The 24,562-nt window shown below is 44.0% G+C and overlaps 1 protein-coding gene and 1 long non-coding RNA gene across 5 annotated transcripts in view; one reads left to right on the top strand and one right to left on the bottom strand.

The window, feature by feature from the left end:
- FARP1 (FERM, ARH/RhoGEF and pleckstrin domain protein 1) overlaps positions 1–24,562 on the bottom strand; it is a 291,962-nt gene that overhangs the window by 81,012 nt on the left and 186,388 nt on the right. For all 3 annotated transcript variants that reach the window (XM_054719893.1, XM_054719892.1, XM_054719894.1), the window contains exons 3-5: positions 21,052–21,156; positions 4,802–4,844; positions 2,012–2,090 (exon numbers count right to left, since the gene is read on the bottom strand). In XM_054719893.1, coding sequence (XP_054575868.1) covers positions 2,012–2,090; positions 4,802–4,844; positions 21,052–21,156 — 227 coding nt within the window. The remainder of the gene's footprint in view (positions 1–2,011; positions 2,091–4,801; positions 4,845–21,051; positions 21,157–24,562) is intronic.
- The window catches only part of LOC114232385 (uncharacterized), a 49,972-nt gene continuing 26,915 nt past the window's right edge, over positions 1,506–24,562 (top strand). For both annotated transcript variants that reach the window (XR_003618442.2, XR_008556764.1), the window contains exon 1: positions 1,506–1,646. This is a non-coding gene — a long non-coding RNA (uncharacterized LOC114232385). The remainder of the gene's footprint in view (positions 1,647–24,562) is intronic.

Here is a 24,562-nt window from a genome sequence, read left to right as displayed (position 1 = left end):
AGAAATGGAGACACAGGAGCCCCGATAATGACACCACATGAAGACGTGTCATCGGCCCCTCTGTCTTGTGCAGCTGGGTGTAGTAGCTCCAGCTGCCCCTCTACTTCAGCGTCCTGGCAAACTGCACGGTTCCCAGAGGCCGATGGCTTCTGCAGCTCCCAGCCGCCTCTAAGCGCTTCATCGATTGGAGGATTGTAAGTGGAGGCAAACAAGCAGTGGTGACTCGTTCAGAAACACAACGCCTTCACCTCTCGCGGGAATCCATGTACCCAATGCCCTTCCTGCCGCATCCATGTGATGTCGAGTAGGTGTCTCAAACACAGCCTTGCAGAAGCAAGCTCCTAACTCTCTTCGCTCCCAGTCCTCTATTTCCCTCCACCCATTCCACTTACTCATCACCAACACCCAGCCAGTTGCTTCAGTCAAATCTAAGCATTCCCTCTACTTCCCTCAGTCTCCATCCCCAACACACCACCCAGATGGATGGACCCCACCTCCAGCAAGTACTGCAAATGCAGCCACACATCCCCATTTCCACTCCTACCGCCTCCTCTGCCACCATCATCTCGGCCTGGATGATGGCAATCGCTTCCTCACTGGATTCCCTGCTGTCATCCTCCCCACAACTTCCACGTGGCAACTCATCTTTCAACAGTAAGTACATTCGGGCCTCTGTCCCACCTCACTGCACTCCGCTCTCACTGTTCCTGCCACTCGGAGCACGTTTTTGATTGACACCTGTCACTTGTTCCTGCCTTGGGCACTGCCTACTTGGAAAGGTCTCCCTCCGAAAATGACTGACAGATCCTCGTTATTTCCTCAGAGAGGCACCCCAGGCTAACCAATCTGAAATCGTCACCCAGTCACCTTCTATGCCATCATCCTACTTCAATGACCTAAATAAAGAGCCCTACCATTATCTGATTTTGTTGTTGTTTATTTAATAGTTCTGTCTGTTCCCATGAGAGGCAGATTTGTTTTTTCATCACTATATCCCCAGTGACTACAACAATGCTTGCACAGAGTGTACACACTTCATAAATCCTTTTGACTGAATATCTTCATCTCTTTCATAAATGATGGTCAGCCACCCAAGATATTGTGCTCTGTATCAGGAATGAGAGGATGAGAAAGGTGTCACAGCCTTGGTCTGAAACAGTTACGTCTTAAAAGGCAGTGTGGCAAGAATTTGGCTGGTCAGACTAGTGTACTCCAAGGGAGTATACTGAAAAGGGAGGCATTTTATCTTCACGTGTTCCCACTGGGCTCTGACCTCCTTTAGAAACCCACGTGTTTGCCACAAATTATAAAGTCAGTGGTAGTACTGATGATGATGACAATGATGGTGATGGTGATGATAATGGTTACCATCCATGGCGTCCCTCCTGGGTTCCAGCCATTTGATGTGTAATAATGCTCATCCTCAAAACAACCATAGCCAGGCCAGCCTTACAGTCACACTGACACAGAGGAACTGAGACAGGTGGAGAGGGACCAAGTGACCGGCCAGTCACGCAGCTATCAAAAGCAGGACTGCCGCCAAAGCTGACCGAGGCTCACGCTTCTCCCACTTGGCCAAGCTGCCAAAGAAACCAACCACAGTTCTTGTCCTCCCACCCAGGACAGCAATGAAGAGAAACTCTGAGGTAACATCTTGGTTTCCCAGGAGGGATTCACTTTCCCAAACCATCTTGTGATAAGATAGATAAAGAGGGGAAATATGGCAGTAACAGGGTTAAGTCTGATCCACTTCATCACTTCTCGGCCTTTTGGCTAAGATCAAGTGTAGAAACCAGGCTTTAGGGAAAACGTGGTACTTACCTGCCCCCATGTTTATAAGCATAACTAAAAAGCGCGGGGGGCAGGGGGGTGGTTAAACTGTTAAGCACAGAGTGGATGCTGGTTAAGGCTGGTTAAGTAGACTTTGAGAAAATGTTAATCAAATGGACTTAGAACATGAACTTGTGCTTCTCCTCGGCACCCCATTGTAATAAACAGCCAAACCACTAACCTTGTGAGTTCTTCTTGGAGTTGCGTGTGGTCAGGTGGAAAGAATTTCACCACAAACCTAACAACAACATGCTTTGGCCCTAAAGAAGGAGGAGGAAAAAAAAAAAAGCAGTTATTGATTTCTGTTTCAAATGCATTTTTAACGTTTTTGTTTAAATTGATTTTTAGAGAGAGAGGAAGGGAGAGGAGAGGAGAGGAGAGGAGAGGAGGGGAGAGGAGGGGAGAGGAGGGGAGAGGAGGGGAGAGGAGAGGAGAGGGGGGGAGAGGAGGGGAGAGGAGGGGAGAGGAGAGGAGGGGAGAGGAGAGGAGGGGAAAGGAGAGGAGGAGAGAAGAAGAAGGAGAAGGAGATAAGAGGAGAGGAGGAGAGGAGGGGAGAGAAGAGGAGGGGAGAGGAGAGGAGAGGAGAGGAGAGGAGAGGAGAGGAGAGGAGAGGAGAGGAGAGGAGAGGAGAGGAGAGGAGAGGAGAGGAGAGGAGAGGAGAGGAGACTGGCTGCCTCCTGCACACCCCTACTGGGGATCGAGCTGGCAACTCGGCCATGTGTCCTGACCGGGAATCGAACCGGTGACCTCTTGGTTCCTGGGTTGATGCTCAACCACTGAGCCACACTGGCTGGACTTGTATTGTTGTTTTTAAACTGTGACAAAGGTATCACATGGAGATATTAGACTTTTTCTCTGGAGATTTCAATTGTACCCATGTTTGAAAGGCATTTTTCTCTTTTAAAAATTGTGCCTAATTAGCTAGTTTCGTCCAAGTACAAGTTTTAGATCATTTTAAAAGGAGATAATGAAGATGTAAATTAGTCATGTAATTTATTGTTTTTAACTATCTACAAGGTACAGCTGTTAATGTGTTCATCAAATATGTATATAGCACCTATATGCCAGATGCTATCCTGAGGTGTGGAGAGAAACGAAACCTCAACAAGACCAGGCCCTGCCCCACCACCGTCAGCCCAAGCCTGTTAAGTGCCTTATAAACCATATCGATGAGTTCAGACAAAATCAGGAAGCAGATCTGGAAGGGGTGGTCAGGGAGAGATGATGAGGGAGATGAATACATTCTGTTTTTAGAATTAAAACAGAACAAATAGATTATAAAATAAAATAATAATTTGTAATCTGAGACTGTTTGATGTATAAGCTACAATGCAAGGGCAATCTTATAGGTTCTGCCGTTTGGAATGATTGCAATGAGTTTATGTTCTATGAAATATAAGATACTACAGTGAAATCCCAATTTTAACAGTACTCATATGTTTGCTCTACCTTTCGCTATCACAAAGACAAATGTTGTATCATAATTTCTATACGAACACATTCAAATTCAGGAAAGATACAAAAATAACACATCATAAGGCGAAGATGTCACCAACATACAAAAAATTAGGAGGAAGGAAACAAGGCACAGAAATACCGAAGCCAAGAGAAACTGGGATTTTCCCTAATCACCAAAAATTAACAAAAACCCTGGCATGTCAATTCTGGGTCACAAAATAACAATGAAAAATGGGGAAGATGGGGAGGCCACGCTATTTCCTCTCAGTTACTTTCACAGACAAGGGGATGAAAGGCGGGTGCTGAGACCCTCAGAGAACCTGACGTGAAGCAGATGCTGGCACTAAGCGAAAAGGACGGCTCGTCACACACGGCTAGTCACAGCCCACGGAGGTGAGCAGGCGCCCAGTGCTGGCCCCTGTCCTCACATCTGCTAATGTGCTAAGAGATTCCCTTCCACCATTAGCAGTTCCGCCACTCGTCTTTGCAGGGACAAAGGTCATCATTCTAGACTCTTTGCGACCTCCACCCACCAGGCCTGGGGCTTCTCTCTGTAATGTGTCTCCCATTGGATCACTGGCCAACCCCCCATAAACATTAAACAAACAATGGCGGTTTCATTTTCAGCATCAATAATTGCTTAATTTAAATGACAGCTCAACATCAATTTCGATGGCATAAGGGCTATCCAGGCACTGGGTGTCCATTTATTACATCCACATAAACGGCTGTAAGTGGCCCGGTGGGGTTTCTTAATGAGACAGAAAAGCAATCCCACAAGGTATTGTGTGCTGTGGGCTCAGCTAAAGAAATGGAGTTTTGTTACCATCCCCAGACTCTGCCCAGTCTCTGGCTGCAGTGAGGAACTATTTGGAGTGACTTTGAGAATGGAGCTTAGCTCTGAAATTGACCTTGGAGCAGTGAGAGGGGAGGCAGGTCCAGTGCTGAGGCATGATGGGAAGGGAGAGAAAAACCAAGTGTTCTCTTCCCGTCCTCCTCTCCTAGACCCTCTTTAATCTTTTCTCCAGCACAGGGTCTAAATGCAAGCCAGGCTCCCTCCAGCGCTGCTTGCCATTCAGAAATTCAGAAACACACACACAAGCTTGCATCCTGATTTCACAGGCTTTGAAGAGGCAGACAGAAAACCTTACACCAATTTATGAATAAACGGCTCCACTCCCCGCCCCCCCCCCCCCCCCCTTTGCAAAAGTGACAATAAGAAACCCGGGTTCAGACAAGGCAAATCTATTATGGCTTAGTAGCATGGTTTAGTTGTTAATCAAAACCATATTTGATTTTCCAAGCAAAATTTTGATTACCAAACTGTTATATATTAAAATTGCAGAACACATTTTAATAGTACATGGGTTAGTGGATGATGAAAAGCAATTATGGGGTAAAATAAAAATCTGTATCACTAAGTGCTTGACGCCACAGGACAGCCGACGTCTAGACGAGGAAACTGTCTGGCTCGATGTTTAACAAAACTGTTACACATACAGTGTATACTTACTTCTAATCTGCTTGACAATAGGTTTTAAGAGATCCAGCCACACCTACAAAAGGAAAAAAGAACAGATTGAGACACAAACTCTCAATGAACGAGTGTATTTTGAGTCTTTAACTTGGAACTGTTTAAAATAAAATTTTTGTGTACTGGAGGCTGTCCCTCTTTTCTCCAGAATTCCGTATCTGACATCATCCACCACTTTCACAGGACAGATCCGAATTTGCTAACATTATCCCTAAGCTGCAAAATTGAGATCTCTCCTAGACTCAGCAAACTAAAAACTCTTCTACTCTCACTTGTACTTTGGTCACAGTTAGCGAGTCAGCAAATATTAATGTATGACTGCATGTCTGGCTGCAAGCTGAGTGAAATAGGCACGCTCCTTAGTGAAACAAAACATGTGTGTGCGCGCGTGTGAACGGATCGGAAAGGGGATGGCTATCTATAGAATACCGCCTGGGCACCAGGCGCTATCCAGAAGCTATTTACCTCTAAGAACGAGGCCAGAAGGATTCCTGTTACCCAGGAGAGAAACCTGAGACGTGGAGAGGTTCAATAACTTGTCCCCGGTCTCCCAGCTCTGCAGCGGCAGAGCCAGGACTGAGAGAGGCCTGTCCAACTTCAAAGCCCAGACTCTTTTCACACGTACTCGCCTTGGCATGCAGTTTGAGTGGCAAAATTTCCGAGAGACTGAGAGCAGAGGGAGAGAGCGACATAGCAAGAGAGACCAGCTGCCCTTATTAATAAAGTACTTTAACCATATTATCCCATTTCACACATGCTTTTCTTTAAACTCGCCTTGAATTTGTGGCCATTTGAAAAGGGTTCTATGGAGGCTCATATTTACATATATGACAAAAACAAGGTTAATGTGCTTAATGTGAAGATAGTTTTTTTTTTTAATTTCTTTATTGATTAAGGTATCACATATTTGTCCTCGTCCCCCCATTTCCATCCCACCCCCCTCCCCACACATGCCCCCATCCCCCTGTTGTCCTTAACCGCTGGTTGGGCTCATATGTCTGCACACAAGTCCTTTGGTTGATCTCCCCCTTTATCCCCACCCTTCCCTACCCTCCCCCTGAGGCCCGACAGTCTGATCCATGCCTCCTTGTTTCTGGGTCTGTTCTTGTTCATCAGTCTATGTTGTTCATTATTTCCCCTAGATGAGTGAGATCATGTGCTATTAGAAATACACTTATAAGAACCGAAAATGAGACAAGCAATAATGGTTATGGTGACAGGCGTGAAGATAGTTTTATAAGTAAACTAGAGGCCCAATGCACGATATTCGTGCAAGAATAGGCCTTCCTTCCTCCAGGTGCTGGCACCGCCTTCCCTCCAGCACCTGGGACCCGGGCTTCCCTCTGGCCGCCAGCAGGCACCCGGGACCTGGGCTTCCCTCGCAGCCCCGGCTTCGTCCGGAAGGACATGCAGTCTAATTAGCATATTACACTTTTATTATTATATAAGATATGAGGACATTACAAAACTTTGCCAAGAACAACAGGTAACTGACGAAGAAAAAATGACAATGGCTAAGGAGAAAATGTTCGAATTCAGGAGTAATTTTCACTACAAATGCAAATTTAAATAACCATATACCATTTCCACCCATTAAACTTGTATCTAGATATGCCTGTGTGTGCATGGTGCTTGTAGTTTATAACACCCCAGGGTGCAGGGAGAGTTACTCTGTTGGTGGATGTATGAATTGGTACAATGTTTCTGGAGACTAATTAGGGAATAATTATCTAGAGGCTAAAAAGTATTCTGACACATGCTCTGTCACCCAGTAATTCAACTTTGGGAAATTATGCACAGAAAGATTTATGTACAACGAGTGCTAATTGCATTTTTACAACAGTCAAAAATTTTACAATAACCTAAATAAATAAGTAAAATGGTCCACGTCTATAAAACATTACCATGCAGGAATTAAAAATGATGTTCTTGATAAATACTTGTGCATGTGGGAAAATGTGTTTTGGAGGTTAAAAGATGGGTGAGTCTTGTCTGCCTCTTAACCGCCTTTTGTATTATCCAAACTACCTTAAATAATCACTAAGAATTCTCGTAAGGAAAATAACTAAAAATTTTAAGTTCCCACCTATTCACATTAAACTCCCCCACCACCTTTTCAAATAAATAAGATTTTATAACGAAACTTTCATTTCTGTATTCCCCAGCCTACATCACTATCCTATAAGAGAAAAAAATAGTGGCATTAGTTGATTTAGAATCATCTCTACTGTCAGACTCATAAACCTCAACCTTAAAAGAGAATAATCATTCAAAACAGCAATTATCATTTGCAAGATATATTCTTTTCCTCCTAAGAATCCTAAAAGATGAATGAGGTGACAAATGTTATCTTCCTTTGATAAGAAAACAGATTCAGAGGACAGACGCCCAAAGTTGGAACGTAAACCCTGTTCTTCAAACTCATTTATTAATTCAACAAAATAGTACTGTGTCCCTATGCTAGGCTCTGGGGAATGGTGAGAAAACCAACCATGGTCCTCACTTCATGGAGCTTATGGACTAGTGAGGCAGCAGACGGAAATCAAAAAGCCTTCCCAACAAAAATGAAGAACCTGAGACAAATGAATGAAAAGTGAAAGGGAGTCCCCGAGGACTCACAGTGTCTGGGATAGGGAAGTTTGACCCACTCATGGGAGAAGCAGAGGTCGAGGGACTGTTCAGGGACCATGCCCCTGAACGTGACATTGTGCTGGGATCTGAAGGGGAAGAGAGTAAGGAGAACAGATGAGCACACACAGTAAAAATCCTTGTCTGGATGCCTGAGGTGAAAGGAAACCAACATGGCTACAGAGCAAGGCTGGAGCATCAGGAAAGGGTCAGACCCCACAGAAGCCACGTTAAGATTCTTCATCCTTATCCTAAGAACAACGCAAAGGGTTTAAGCATGGGGCTGATCCAATCTGATGTGAACGTTAAAAACATCCATCTGGCAGTGTGAGAACAGATAGGGGGAGCCAGAACAGATTCAGGCTGACCTGTTGCAATTGTCCAGGCAAAAGAGGATGGTATTTGGACCAGGAGGGCAGAAGTAGAGTTTGGAGAAAGTGGGGGGATTTAAGATAAATTTAAGAGGTAAAATCCAATGGGATTTACTGATAGACTGGATATGGTAGCTGAGGAAGGGGACAATGACCAGAATGACACCAAGATTTCTGCTGTCAGACCCATAAACCTCAACCTTAATGCCCTTGGATTTCATGAGGAAGAGACAGTGTGGAAATTGTGGGGCACGCTGGTCCAGAGCTCAGAGGAGGCCTGGGCAGGATATCTCCGTTCAGAAGCCGCCGCCACCTGACTCCGTGGAGGATAAGGTCGCCTCATAGAGTCCAGAGGATGGAACCCATGAGCACTGAGGATGCCTCCACCACGCAAAGCCAGGTGAAGCACATGAGGGTGGAAAGCAAGTAAGAAGAGAGTCGTGTCATGGAAGCCATGGGAAGGTGGCGTTTCCAGAAGGCAGAACATCAAGAACTGCTGAAAGGTAAAATAAGATGACAACTAGAATATCTGATGGTCAGCTGACTCAGGGATGGGTCTGAAAGTACGGTGGGCGGTGAAGAGGCAGGAAGGATGAAGAGATTTTCCTTTTGAAGAAATTTTTTTCAATTACAGTTTGCTCCCAATATCATTTTGTATTGATTTCAGGTGTACAGTATAGTGGTTAGGCAATCATATACTTTATAAAGTGTTCCCTCGATATTTCCAGTATCCACCTGGCACCATACAGTTATTGCAGTATTATTGACAATAGACCCTATGCTGTACTCTACACACCCGTGACTATTTTGTAACTATCAATTTGTACTTCTTAACTGATGAACGGCTTTTTCAAGAAGCTCAGCTATGAAGGAGGAGGAAGACAAGAGACTAGGAGTACAGAGCGTAAAAAAAGTCAAAATAAGGGCATTGTGTATTTGCTCGTTTTTAACAGGAAGGCCCTGGGTACTTTCAAAAAAAGGGAGGGATTGAGACTATGAGCAAGAAGAGATAACCGATGTCCAAAAGCAGTGGTCGGCAAACTGCGGCTCGCGAGCCACATGCAGCTCTTTGGTCCCTTGAGTGTGGCTCTTCCACAAAATACCGCATGTGGGCGCGCATGTACAATGCGATTGAAACTTCATGGCCCATGCACAGAAGTCGGTTTTCGGCTCTCAAAAGAAATTTCAATCGTTGTACTGTTGATATTTGGCTCTGTTGACTAATGAGTTTGCCGACCACTGTCCTAAAGGACCTGAAATGACGTGAGAAGGTAGCTCTGAAACAGAGGGCAAGGGCCTGAGTTAGAAAGAAAAGCTCTTCCATTGCAGGGAGAGAGAAAGACAGAAAAGCTAATGACCAATGCAGTTTATATTTCTGTGCTGGGAGGATAAGAAAGTTCCTTTTTGAAGCCTTCTGTTTCCCCTGTAAAATCTGAGAGCTGGTGGACTGAGGCAAGTGGAGAAGTGATGCTGTATGAGACACTGAGTTAACTGGGGAATTCCAGTGGGATTCCCAGGGCTGCGGAGCGCTCACTCATGCACCTGCCACCCTGAGCTCTTTCGGCCTCCACGGCTGCCTCGGGAGAAGCATCTCTGAGACCTTTCACCATCGCCGACTCTGCCACAGAATCGGCCTAAACTCTGCAAACCGCTCAGGACAAAACAACTACGCTCTGGTAGCATAGTTGCCAATTTTATGAACTGTTTTAAAACATCTCTTCTGTTTTTGGCATTTCTGTGGAAAGCATCAAATACAAGCATCGATTTGAGCCAACTGAGCATGTGGTTTTAGAACATGTCGGTCTAGAAACATCAGACTGGCCCAAATTAGCCCACTTGGTTGAGCTCTGCAGCAATGATGCCACAGGGCATCGATCACATCACAGCTGGCCTGGGTGAGAACACGGAGCCTTGAGAACCTATCCAGTCACCAGTTAGAATGACAGTTGTAGAGCGGAGAGAAAAGGCCTTGCACACACAAGACTAAATCTACTACAAATGGGTGAGCTGGAAGGAGCTTCTCTTATTTCTAAGAAGAAAAATAGGGTTGCTGCTTGACTAGCGTTAAAGCACTGTAGTTTGATATATGGGGAGGGCTACTGGGAAGCATATGAATTGAATCAGATCATGTTAGACAAATCACTTGTTCACTCAACCTAAGTGGAACAGAAACAAGCTCCAGATGAGGTAAAAAGGTGACAAAGCACCACAGTCTTCCTTTCCCTGCCCACAGATCGCTAGAGGGTCACAGCTGTAATGATGTATCTCAAACCCCACCCTTCATCCTTTCAACCAAGCCACACCTCCCTGCCCTCTCTAAACCACACCACTGAGCATCAGAGCTCAACTGCACAGCCACAGGGATGTGCAGGGATCTGGCTGTAAAGGGATCTGGTTAAAATGAATGAACTTCTAGAAAGGTCATTCCCAGTGAGTGGGACTCACCAAATCAAGGACATTTTCCCCACTGAGATTTGAAGGTCTATGGCAGTGATGGGCAACCTTTTGAGCTTGGTGTGTCAAACTTCGCCAAAAAACTGAGCATAACTCGGGTAGTGTGTCACTTTGAGGAGAAAACATTATTTCGCAAATGTTTCATCCTCAGCGGCCGCATGTCATCAGAAATGGCTATGCGTGTCAGTGCTGACACGCGTGTCATAGGTTCGCCATCACTGGTCTATGGGAAGAGTTTGCTAGGGCTGCCGCGACAGAGTACCACAGACAGGCAGGCACGGACAACAGGCATTGATTTCCTGCACTTCTCAGGAGGCACAGGGTGTTGCAGGTTCAGTGTCTTCCGAGGCCTCTCATTGGCTTACAGGTGGCTGCCTTCTGGCTATGTCCCCACATGGTCTTCCCCCTGTGAAGGCACGCCCCTGGTATTTCCCGGGTATCTCCAAATTTCTTCTTCTTAAAATGGTACCAGTCAGATAGGATTAGGGCCCACTCTAACAGCCTCATTTTAACTTAATCACCCCTTCCAAGGCCCCGCCTTCAAGAACAATCACATCCTGACATACTGGGCAGTAGAGCTTCAACATACAAACTTTTTTTTTTTTTTTTGGGGGGGGGTCACAATTCAGTCTATAAATGCTATCTTCCACAATTTGATTTCAACACAGCTTTCCAGCCTCCACATCCCCAGCTTGCATACATTTTATTCAGGCTCCCTCTCTTCCTCCCATCCCCTGTTAATATCACGTTCCCCTTTGGAATGTGCTCTCTGCACTGAAACACTGTTTGGTGAGAAGAAATGGTTTAATGCCTGGGTATCAAAGGCAAGGCAACATGAGTCACTATTCCCAAAGGCGTTCTCTTCTTTCCCTTGATAACTGTTTGCCCCTATTATTTTGATGAGTGACATTTTAGGGTGGATTTTGTAGGCAACTGAAATATCTGAGGTATTTTGGAAAGAGTCCTACTAAAAGAGATTCATTTACATGATATCAGACAGCGGGTAGGGAAAAGAAACTGCTTCTTAAGCACCTACTGTGTGCCAGGCACCGGATGGGTGCTTTATACATTCTCATATAATATTCATAACAATATGGTCATTTTACACAGGAAGGAAGACAAACTCAGAAAGCTTATTAACTTGCCCATGGCAACATAGCTGGGGTTCAACATGAAGCCCATTTGACTCTAAACCTGTGCTTTATATGTAACAAAATATCCTACCCCTCAAAAAGCTAAAGGACTCAACAATAGTTCAGCTCTCCTCTTCAGGTTTAAAAATCAAAACTGAATATAAGAAAAATATTTCATCATCAACTAAAATGTATACAGGAACCAGATAATATAGTTTATAGAAAATTATTCAGTATCTAGAATTCATTGCAATACATTAGTCTTTCTTCAGGCTGACTCCCAGAAGAAATAACTTTATTTTGAATTTTTGTTTGTAAACATTTGTTTGAATGTAATTTTCATATTAATCTTAATTATCTTATTAATTTTACATTAGTCTATAGTTGAAAGATATGTAAAGTGTGGCTTTCATTTTAAAACCAATTAGGGGTTTCTGATTCTGGTCAAAATAGAGTAAGAGGAACTGGATCTTCCTACATGAAATACACACCGGGGGGCTGGGGGTGGGAGGGGGAAAAGGAAACAATCAATACATAACACAACAGATCTGAATACTTGGGGCACCAGGCAATGAGGAATAGTGATTCCCTGAGACAGAACAAAATAATCAGGAACCCTACAGTGCCCCAGCCTTCTGCCTTGAGCAAGCTTCTAGACTGTGGTGCAGGGAGGAAGAACCTGGCAAAATCCACAAGTTAAAGAGATGGGGCTGAGAGTGCAGAAACCAAGGTAGTGAGCGTTCACAGGAGAGCCCCAACGAGTAGAAAAGCTCTCTCTAGAAAGAGCGTTTAGGAGAGTGCTGAGGCTTACCCTTGAGTAACCAGCTTAATATTGATCACACATGCTTATGAGAAAATACCCAAGACTGGGGGAAATAACCTATGAGATTAGAGGTAACACTGCCTTGGTGTTCACATAGGGCCAGGAACAGTACCTATTCTCACCAGGCAGATTGGAAGACCTCATGATTCATGGGCATTGGGTAGAGTACTGAAGAGGCATTCCTAGCAGCAGGAAATAATTTACCCCATACTGTTCACTACACCAGTTCCACCTAACAAGTCTTAAAAGCCAGATCTGGGAGGACTAAATTGTTTCCAAATAACTTAAGTGCATCCCAGAACACTCAATAAGTTTTATAGAAATACAAAACTATTAAGCACTCAACAATGTAAAATTCACAATATCTGACATCCAATAAAGAAAATCAACAGGCCCAGCCGGAGTCAGAGTGACTCAGTTGGTTGGGACATTGTCCTGTGCACCGAAAGGTTGTTGGTTCAATTCCCAGTCAGGGCACATACCTGGGTTATGGGTTTGATCCCTGGTTGGGGAGCCAGCCTATCGATGTTTCTCTTTCTCTCTCTCTCCCTCCTTCCCTCCCTTCCCCCTCCCTCCCTCTCCCTCTCTCTCTCTCCTCCTAAGCCTGTGTCCCTCCAGAATTCATATGCTGAAGTCCTAATCCCAAGGTGACTGTATCTGGAGATAGGGTCTTTAAAATGTAATTAAGGTTGAATAAAGGCATTGGGATGGGTCCCTGATCCAATAGGACTGTGCCTTTATTAAGAAGAGGAAAATCTCCCCCCACCCCCACATGTGAGGACAAAGAAAGAAGGTGGCCATATGCAAGTCAGGACGGGGCTCATCACCAGAATCTGACCAGGCTGGTACCCTGGTCTCAGACTTCCAGTCTCCAATACTGTGAGAAAGAAATGCCTTTTGTTCAAGCCACCCAGCCTATGGTATTTTGTTATGGCAGCCCAGCTAAGACGCCTACCAATGGCAAACTTTTCTTCTGGCATGGAGAAGAATATATAATCAACAAAAAGATGCCAACCTTCTTCCTGAGCTTTACCAACACTTACTGATTAGAAATTAGAACTGTTTTATCAAGTCACTAAGCAATGTAGCTTTAATAAAAGAATAGCAGGCCAGCATCACTGGTTTCTGAGCTTGAATGGCAAGCATAAAACACAACAGATAACTGAGTGCCTACTATGTACCAGAAATCCTGCTGAACTCATGCTTGTAAAGTACCAGTGTTACTCCTTAAGGTAACCTTGTACAACTGTCATTTATTAATCCCAGAAGTTCAGAATCTACCCAGCTGCTAAACAACAGAGCACATGTTTAAATGGAGATTTATAGGCCACAATGCAGAGCTTTTCCCACTATCTTCAACAGGCTAATAAGGTAAATTTTAATTATCACCCATCTCAGCAGATGAGGTGTGTGCAGCCATTTGAGTTGGAGGAAGGTAGCCAAGTGTGGCAGAGAGCGCTTACACTGAGGCAGGCCCGCATGTGCATCCTGGTTATCAACCTGGGTTTCCAGTTCATTGTTAACTAGTGGGCAAGTGACCTCTCTGATTGTGCTCACTTTGAAATGTGAGTGATAAAATACCTACCTCAGGCTAAGTGAAATAAGCCAGTGAAAGATAAATACCACATGATCTCACTCATTTGTGGAATATAAAGAACATTATAAACTGTTGAACAAAAATAGATATAGAGGCAAAGAAGCATCCAACAGACTGTCAAACTACAGCGGGAAGAGAGGGGAGGGTTGGGGGGCTAAGAGATCAACCGAAGGACTTGTATGCATGCACATAAGCATAACCAATGGACACAAGACACTGGGGGGAGGGGAGAGAGGGCAAGTACAGGGGGAGTAGGGGGTAGGGGAGGTCAATGGGGAAAAAAATAAAGGAGACATATGTACTACTATTTGTAATACCTTAAACAATAAAATAAAATTTTAAAAAAGTAAATAAAAATAAACATGCAGTCTCCCCCTGCCCCCCTCCCAAATACAACGAATTGTGAGGTTACAAATAAAATGAACCTTCTGAGAAGTCAGTTATGATCTGGGTAGCAGCAATAAACTTATCTATCTAAAGATGGCAACAGTTAAAAAAAAAAAAATACCTACCTCGGAGAAATATAAAGATTGGCAAACTGATACCCATGAGCCAAATCCAGCCTACCACGTGCTTTGATACAGCCTATAAAAACTCTATAAAATTCAAACATCCATGCCCATAAGTAAACTTTTATTAGAACACAACCACACTCATTTGTTTAGATACTGTCTGTGGCTGCTTTGTGCTGCAGTGGCAGAGCTGGGTAGTTGCCATAGAAACAGTATCACCTGCAAAGCCTGACATATTTACTTCCTGGCTCTTTTTGCAGATGCCTAATATGAAGGAGAAATGAGATATATTTAGGTTTACGGCAGAGTCCGCAGCACACAGAAGCTCAAGGACAGTTAGCTGCCTGAGTCCACCCCAGAGGCAACCTAATGTCTTTCTGGGCTTTTACCAGGCAGGTACCAATTAGCTGGCATATTAAGTACAGGGTCTTGATTCCTAGGATCAATAGTGTTTCTACCATGGGAAGACCAATCAATTTTTTTAAAAGCTGATTAAAAAGACTTCTCTGCTCCTGCAGGGCAATCTCCTGGGGATGGCTGCCTGGGCTCAAGGGCAACAGCAGGCCAAGCTCACATGTAAGTGCAGCAATCAGCTCCATCAACTGACAGGCCTGAACAAGTCTAGTTCAGGGTAGACCATAATTGATTCCTTCCTAATTATCACCAGTGTATTTCCAATCTTGAGAGACACATCTCAGACCAGGGGAGAGCACTCATGCCCCCTTAGCTTTTTAAAGCCTTATAATAAAGAATGCTTTGATGTGGCTATTTTCACGATAAAAATGATGAGAAAAGGGGCAGAAGGCTGGGATGGAACGCAAGTTGCCTGAGTTTACCACCTAGGGACAAAGGTCCATAACCTTGTATGTCAGAGACTGTGGGGTTTCCCACATATCACACACACGATAAAGGGGCAAAAAGCGTTGTGACAGTCCACATTTGGCCATTTTGAGGCCAATCATGCTTCCTCTTACTTTGGCAGATATGTGAGTAGACTCTCAAATAGAACTTGGCAGACATAACAGTACACAGTGACAATCACAATGACGACACACACATGTCTATTGCAGCATTGTTCACAGTAATAGAGGGGTGGGAGCAACCTGAGTGTTCATCAACAGGTGACTGGATAAGTAAAATGTGGTGTAACTGTGCAATGGAATGTTATTCAGCCTTGAAAAGCAAGGAAATTCTGTCATCTGCTAATATGCTACAACATGATGAACATTGAGGGCATCATGCTAAGTGAAATAAGCCAGTCACAAAAGGACAAATACTATGTGATTCCACTGATATGAGGTTTCTAGAGTAGCCAAATTCACAGATACAGCAAGTAGGATGGGGGCTGCCAGGGGCTGGGAGGAGGAGGAGGAAAAGGAAGTGGCTATTTAATGGGTATGGAGTTTCAGGTTTGCAAGATGAGTTACAGAGATCTGTTGTACAACAACGTGAACATAGTTAATGCTCCTGTACTGTAGACTTAAACATAATTAAGATGGGCCCTGGCCGGTGGTGCTCAGTGGTTAGAGCGTCGGTGAGCGCACTGAGGGGTCACGGGTTCGATTCCCAGTCAAGGGCTCGTATCTGGGTTGTGGGTTCCATCCCGGCCCTTATCGAGGCGAGTGTGGGAGGCAACCAATTGATGTGTCTCTCTCACATTGCTATTTCTCTCTCTCTCCCTCTCTCTTTTCTTCCCTCCTTCCTTTCTACTCTAAAAATCAATGGGAAAAAAATATCTTCAGGTAAGGATTAACAACCACAAAAATAGTTAAGATGGTAAATTTTATGTTACCTGTTTTTGAACACAATAAAAAATGATGACAACAACAATATTTCCACAACTAACGCTTTCTGAACACTTTAATAGGCCCCAGGCATGTGCCAATAGATATCATGTTTGATCCTTTCCAAAGCCCCCCAAGGTGGGCACTAAATCTCCATTCTACCCAGGAGAAAAGTGAGGCCTGCCGCCTGCCCCAGTCACCCTGCTGCTGAGAGGCAGAGCGGCGATGGGAGGGCTGGCAGGCTGATCACAGCGTTGCTCTCATCTACCGCCATAAGACCACCCAGCTAGAAAGCCCGCATTGACAGAATCTGGGAAGGAGACCAGAACTCTATGACACAAATCTTAAATTTTGAAGCTGCCTTACTGAGAGCAGAGGTAAAAATGCAGCTAGAGTTTATTGCTCTCACCAGGAGTGGCTCTTCCTCAGGTCATCCAATTAAGACTTAGCCCTGGCTTTTCCAAAATAGGTTCCCTAAGCTAGCCCCTGGGTGCTTTTCGGTCATTATTTCTGCTCCTGTGCGCTTTTCTCCCACTGCCTTTCGGGGTAAACTTTTATTTTATATGTACATGAATACAGGTTATACACACACATATATAAAATGTACACGTTATAAGTGTACAGCTCATTGAATTTGTACAAGCTGATTGCACCCATAGAACCAGCACCGAGGTCAAGAAGCAGAGCTTGCCCAGGACCCCAGGGGCCCTTCGTGTACCCTTCTGCAGTCTCTTACACCGTCCAGATCCATTTGTCAAAACAACCCCGTTTTAAATTTTATGAAATTAGATCTCGGGCTGGAATTTTGCTATGGACAGGGAGCAAAATATAGCTATATGGTAAGCCTGGAATGGTGACTGAGAGAGCATGGCTGTAGTTAGACAGATTCGGCCTAGAATCCCAGCTCTAGCATTTCCTCGCTGTGTGCCTTTTGGGAACTTAACTTAAACTCTTTAAGAAAAGGGATTTATAACGGGCCTACCTGGAATGAATAAAATACTATAAGCAAACCGAATACGATGCCTTGCACAGAGTTTATTACTCTCCAGAGCAGGTGTTGGCAAATTAGGGCTTTCTGTATTGTCAATGAAGTTTTATTGAAACGAAGTCACATCCTCTCATTGTTTCCTGTCTGTGGCTGCTTCTGTATTACAAGGGCAGATATGAATAGTTATGGCAGAGACCCTCTGGCCTGCAAAACCTGTATGTGGTATTGACTAGCTGGCCCTTTACCAAGAGCGTTTGCTGGTCCCTCCTTTAGAATGTGAGCCATGTTCGCTGTGGTACCACAGGGACTGGGATGGTCTGGCATGCGGTAACCACTCCTGCGGATGCTCTTATTTGTATTATATATGACCAACACTATTTCTTTATGTCATCACTATTGGGTTTTCTGAATTTGGCAGTTGAACGTATTCCTAAACAGTACTAGAAGGAAGTAGTGAAATCATAAAAACCAACCCAGATAAAATGAAAGAAGTCAGCCCTGGAGATGGCCAGGGAGAGCAATAGGTTTGTAAATTCTAGCAAAAAGAAGCCCGCACAGATACAGCAAAAGGCACTGAACTCGGAGTCAGAGGAATAAGACCAGAATCCGAGCTCTGCTATTAGCTAGCTGGCTGACCCAGATAGGGAACAAGTCTCAGAGTCTCAGTCCCCTCACCACTAATTTACAGTTTAGGAAGGCAACTCCAGCTGGATCGGAACAGGGCAAGACTATAGCCGAAAAAGCCGTTAGGACCCTGCAGTAATTCAGGCAGGGTTGTCAGAAAAAATGAAATACCAGATCTTCAAGGGCTTTGAGAATCACTATTTTCACATAAAACAAGTTTATGAAACAATGTTCTATAGAACTTGCTACATCATATAGTTATTATTTGTTTCCTTAATCTGTCTTCCTGCACTTCTAATGGAGACCATAACTACTTCTTGCTGTCACTTTAGATCACGTGTCTTCTACAGGATGAAGTGTGATGGCTGACACAGTGTAGGCACAAAATCATTCTTAGATGAATTAATGAACCTGGAATTACATCCGGCCCCTCGATGGTCATTTGCCACACAAGAAAAAGGACCGGGAGTCAGGGAAGTTTCAATTTGACGCAAGCACTAGAAAATGGGCAAAGGGTATTTAGAGGTAGGAATACATTTAGAAAACAAAATTTGCGCCCATTTCTAGGTACATGACAGATTCACTCATTCACCACCTACCTCCTCTCCTCCTTCCCTGCAATGCTGCTTCCCTTGCTCAACGGTTCCCTCTCCGGTTCTCTCTCTCTCTCTCTCTCTCTCTCTCTTCTCTCTCTCTCTCTCTCTCTCTCTACCCCGTTGAGGGTCCGTCCTTGTTTATTCATCCCTTAAACGCTGGTGTTCCCCTCTTGCCTCCTATTCACGTCCTACTCTCTCATCTAGTTTCAGAGCTTCAATTACTATTTAAAATAACTGTAGGGTTCTTGGTTTTCAGCTGGGATCTCCTTCCTGTGCTCCAGGAGATACACCTACGGGTACTGCCCACTGGACATCTCCATGGGCGCCCACTCCTTGTGACCCCGTGGAACTCGTGTCTTCACCTCTTCATGGACACCGTCTCTCTGAGGCTTTGCCTCTCCAGGGACTGGTGCCACTGTCCACCCAAATGGCAAAGTGGGAAAACCCACCAACACTGGGCCCTCTTTCCCTCACACGCCATTCCATTCAGTCATATCCCTAACCCCCCCATCTCTTGAATTCACCCCCCTTCACCCCCCTCCAGCCCTCCCTGTGATTCTCCCTCGGTCCAGTTTGCACCACCGCCCACCTGAGATGCTGGGAGCTCCTGACAGCTTTGCTGACTCCAGTCCTGTTCTTTTCCAATGTGGCCACAGTTCTCTTTCTAAGCCATACATGGCTCACATCGTGTTCCCTTTAAAACGCATCCAGAGTTTCCCAAACTCATTAGCTGGGGACAGAACGGTGCCACCCAGCACCACAGACGCCAGCTGCGTGCGGCTACTGAGCACTTGGAATATGGCTGGTCTGTGTCAAACACACACCAGATTCGAAGACTTAGTGCAAAAATATGTAAAATATCTTATTTATAGTTTTGGCATTGATTACATGTTTAGGATATATTAAACTAAATAAACTTTTTAAAATTAATTTTACTTTTTAAACCATAACTACTAGAAAATCTGAAATTATGTATGTGGCTCCATTTCATTTGGACAGCAATGGGACAAAAAGTCCTTACCTTTCAAGCACCTCTCTCTCTCTCTCTCTCTCTCTCTCCCTCCCTCCCTCCCTCCCTCCCTCCCTCCCTCTCTCTCCTCTCTCTCTCTCTCTCACCCCTCTCTCTCTCTCTCTCACCTCTCTCTCTCTCTCTCTCTCTCTCTCTCTCTCTCTCTCTCTCGCTTCCTTCACCAGAGCCCTCTCCCCCGCACTTGTACACTCCATCTGATTTGCAGGCTGCTGAATGGACCACCCAGTTTGGCAGTATCTGGGCGATTTCCTGAACACAAACGTTGTGTGTTGTCCCCACTGTCCAATGCCCCCTGGCTCCAGTGCAGCACCTGTCACCTGCCCTGTACCGGTCACTGAATAAACTTGATGCCCTGCCTGCCTGGGTTATACAGTCTCTGCGTCTTACTAATATGGGATCTCCAACAAAAATTCTAGGGACTCAGCAGGTAATCAATGAAAGAATGAACAGAAATGCAATCAATGAACTTATAGTCTAAAGGGGTGTCTAATAAAAGATAGATCCAGATATAGCCTAAAAGGTGACATTAGCCAAAAGAGACTAAAAATAAAGTCTATATAACAGTAAGCTATGTTGTAAAAGAACAGTATGACATACAGGGTGGGGCACAAATAGGTTTACAGTTGTTCACATGAAAAATAATATAATAATCAATAAATAATAATATAAGAATAAACTGTGGAGGGCCTGTGGAGGGGGGTGGGGGTGGGCTGCAGGGGGTCAATGGGGGAATAAAGGGGACATATGTAATATTTTCAACAATAAAGAATTATTAAAAAAAAAAAGAATAAACTGTTTTGCGTACTCACAACTGTTAACCTACTTTTGCCTCACCCTGTATTTAGCAAACTTTGATATAGTCAGACCCATGGATTAGGCAATATGTTGGCCATGAGTGCAAACATAAAAATGCATTAGAATTTTCACTGCAGCATCCTTTATAACAGAAAAGATTGGGGACAACCTGTACCCCATCATTTACAACAGAGCTGGTAAATTATGGCATATACATTCACTGGAATGGTACAAAACTATTTTAAAAAGGAGGAAATGAATCCTATGTCCTGAAAAGGAAAGATCTCTGTGATATATCAATGGGGGAAAGTATGAAAAGTATACAAGTGTGTGTGTATGTGTGTGTGTGTGTGTGTGTGTGTGTGTGTGTGTGTGTGTAGACTTGGATCAGAAGAAAACTTAAGAAACTGGTAATGGTGCCCTGACCGGTTTGGCTCAGTGGATGGAGCATCGGCCTGTGGACTGAAGGGTCCCAGGTTCGATTCCGGTCAAAGGCATGTAACTTGGTTGCGGGCACATCCCCAGTAGGGGGTGTGCAGGAGGCAGCTGATCGATGTTTCTCTCTCATCGATGTTTCTAACTCTCTTTCCCTCTCCCTTCCTCTCTGTAAAAAAAAAAAAAAATCAATAAAATATATTTTTTTTAAAAAGAAAGAAACTGGTAATGGTCCCGGAGGGAGAGATGAGGGAAAGAGTGAGAGGGAGATAGCCTTCATGTGTATTCTCTTTGAATTTGCTAATGCTGTGCACACATTACTTTCAGAAAAAGATTAAAAACGCTTTCTGGGTATTTTCCCTCTGTGTATTTCTGTATGGTCAAGAAAAGATCCTGATTACTCCCTTCTCCCAAGTCAAACAGATAATAAAATAGCAACATCAACATGGCATCCCCTACCGTGATCTTCTTGTGGTCAGGAAACTCAAGGCCAAAATAGTCGCCCTCCACGAGGTTGAGGTGGTTGCAAACTGCATCCAGCAACACCTTCCCCGGGGCTCTTTGCTGGGAAGAGAAACAAGAGGCGTTACTCCCTCCGACACAGGCAGGAGCACAGAGTCCCCAGACACCGCTGCCTGCCACACACACAGTGTCCCGTTATTCACAGCTTGCATTAGTGCAGCGATTTTCAACTGGTGTGCCGCAAGAATTTCTAAAACATGTTAAGACCTGACCAGTTAGTCAGGGGCACTCACCTCTTTCCCCTTACACTGTCAAATTAAAAAATGACAACAACAGCTGTCTGGTGTGAATGAATCAAAATTATACATTTTTTTTTTGGTCAGATTGGCAAAAAATATAATTTTTTTGGTGTGCCGCAGAATATTAGTAATTAGTTTCTGTTTATAAGATTAAAAGGCTGAAGGTTGCAGCATTAGTGGGATATATTTGCTATAATTATTGAGCCAACACTGACACATTACTATCACCTGAAATCCACTGTTTACATTAGGGTTCACTATTTGTGTTGCATAGTTCTGTGCAGTTTGACAAATGTGTAATACTATGGATCCACCTTAACAGTATCACCATCCCAAAAATCCACTGTGCTCTGTCCATTCAACCTTTATCTCCCTCCTCCTTAACCCACGGCAACCATTAATCTTTTTACTGTGTTTGTAGTTTTGCCTTTTTTAGATTGCCATATAGTTGGAATCCCAAAGTACCGTATGGAGACTCTTCAGATTGTCATCTTTCGCTTAGCAATGTGCATTTAAGCTTCCTTTATATCTTTTCCTGCCTTGATAGCTTCATTTCTTTTTACCACTGAATAATATTCCATTGAATGGGCCACAGTTTGTTTATTCATTCACCTACTGAAGGACACTGTGGTTGCCCAAGTTTTTATAATTATGAATAAAGCTCCTATAATTGTGTGCAGGTTTTGTGTGGACACCAGTATTCAACTCAGGATCCCACTGAAACCCTGCCCTGTACCTCTCTCCCCAGGAATATGGTAAAATTTCAGGCTTTCTTCTCTTGGTTATTATAATACTCTGTGCATACTCTCATCTAGTCTACATGTAGACTACACATCTATTGAAAGGAAAGGCCATATTTTATTAATCCTGTATCTACAACGCTTACAGACCAACCAATTTTGTTAAAATGAATGAACAAACAAATCAAGAAAAGTTACTCATTCCACAATATGATATAAATTAAAGAGCTATGAGTCTGTCTCCCTGACTAGGTTCTGAGTTATTTATTCACCTTTCTATTGCTATTGCCTAGCAAGGCATCTGACACTCTAACAATGTCTGTTAAAATCAACGCTGCGCATGTATGTTCTATACACTGAATCTATAAGCAAAGAGAACATGATCTATAAGGACCCATTTTCTACCCTAAAAGCTTAGAATCATACGCCTTGGTTTCTCTTCACTATCCAGCAGACTTCTAGTGACCCACTAGTGAAACAGACCCAACTCCACCTCACAGATCAAACACTGAAAGAAAAATGTTTCAAAGACATGATCATCTCCAGTTACTGCTTTTCTAGTTTCACCTCCTCTCTGAGAAGAGCAGAGCATCTGAGGAACCCATTAGTAACCCAGGAGACCAGCAAGTCCATTCAGCCTGCCCCAGCGTGGCCTGAGGAGCCTTCAAAGGTGCTTCAGTGTCCAGCAATAAAGCATCTTCTTTTTTAAAAGAAAAATATTTATTTCAGAGAGGAAGGGAGAGGGAAGGAGAGATGGAAACATCAATGATGAGAGAGAATCGCTGATGGGCTGCCTCTTGCACACCCCACACTTGGGATCAAACCCGCAACCCAGACATATGCCCTGACCAGGAATCGAACCATGACCTCCCGGTTCATAGGTGGACCCACTGAGTCACAAAGGCTGGGCCTTTCTTTTAAAACAGATGCCAATTTATGCTCCATAATTCCTCATCATTGAAATCCAGAAGATATTCACAGCCATCTAATGGCGTGTAATATTCTCCATGGATAATTCCAAACTCTAAAGCCAGGCTTTAGACTTTGAATGCCTGGTCCAAGGGTTACTGGTAGAGTCATTTTACTTGTACCGATGGATGGCAGGAGTAACAGGTCATTGAATGTAACCCATTCTCTTCTATCAATCATACCCCACCCCCTGCTGCCCACATACACCTGCATTTAACCTGTGGATTTAAGAGCCACATGGATTACTGGTCACCAATCTTATTTTTCCTCTCTTTGGGACACACTGTGCCCTAACCAGTCATGCTGAGAGCACTTGGGAATTCCTCAGCCAAGCTAAAGCAGGGTCCTGGGTTCAAGTTCTCACTCCTGCCCCCAAAGAGCTACTTGAGTAACTGACACACAGTTCTTGGTTCTAGAACAGTGATGGCGAACCTATGACACGCGTGTCAGCACTGACATGCGTAGCCATTTCTGATGACACGCGGCCACTAAGGCGGCTGCATGCCAAGGATGAAACATTTGCTGCTCCTGAGGATGAAACATTTGCGAAATAATGTTTTTTCCTCAAAGTGACACACTACCCGAGTTATGCTCAGTTTTTTGGCGAAGTTTGACACACCAAGCTCAAAAGGTTGCCCATCACTGGTTCTAGACCCCCCTCTCTGCCTGGTAAACTCTGCAGGCATCAATAAGGACATTATAAACAAAGGCCCGGGCCTAAGAAGTTGTGGAAGCATTCCTATATCATAACATGTTTGTTAAAGAGAAGACCACAAGCCAGTTTCACAATTCCTGACATTTCCTATTTGTTAAAAAACAAACTATCAATTATCTGACCAGCTGGCAAGCACTCACATTTCCAAAGAATCCCTGGAAATAAGTGAATTGGAGAACTTCATCATGAGACTTTACAATTCCATGCTGGAAGTCCAAACAAACAAAAGAATCAATATACAATGGATGTTTTTAAAGACATGCTGTTCAACTAAGTGCCTTATGGAACCCACAGGCGAGGGGGACTTTCCACCTGAACGGAGTCAGCAGAGCGTTTTGTGAATGTATCCAACATACATTGATAAAAATAAGGGGGTGGAAATAGATGCCTGGAATCTAGTTGATAAATGATACGAGTCTGGTCTCAATTCTTAACAATTTCCTTAAAGTTGATTATGTTGTATAAATCCTTTGTGTGAAATGATTTCTCGATGATGCCAACATTTTTATATAGGGAGAAATGAATTTAGAGTTTGAATGATATTATAGCTCCTCACCATCATCATAAAACAGATGCCTGAATTTCCCTAAGAATGCTGGTGATATTCAGGGTGCATCAGTAGAAAGTATTTATAAGGGTTAAATGCAACCACTCCATGACAGCTTCATGGGTAAGTGGTCCTCAGCATTAACACCCCAAAATGTGCGCGGGCACAATGGTCGAAAATGCTCCCAGACATCACAATTCCAAAGCTCAAGGACCCAGTTCCCTTTCTTCTAGGAGCT

The sequence above is a fragment of the Eptesicus fuscus genome, chromosome 8, assembly GCF_027574615.1.
Source record: "Eptesicus fuscus isolate TK198812 chromosome 8, DD_ASM_mEF_20220401, whole genome shotgun sequence".
Taxonomy (NCBI): domain Eukaryota; kingdom Metazoa; phylum Chordata; class Mammalia; order Chiroptera; family Vespertilionidae; genus Eptesicus; species Eptesicus fuscus.
The sequence above is the reverse complement of the archived record's forward strand: the minus strand, read 5'-3'. Positions and strand labels throughout refer to the sequence as shown.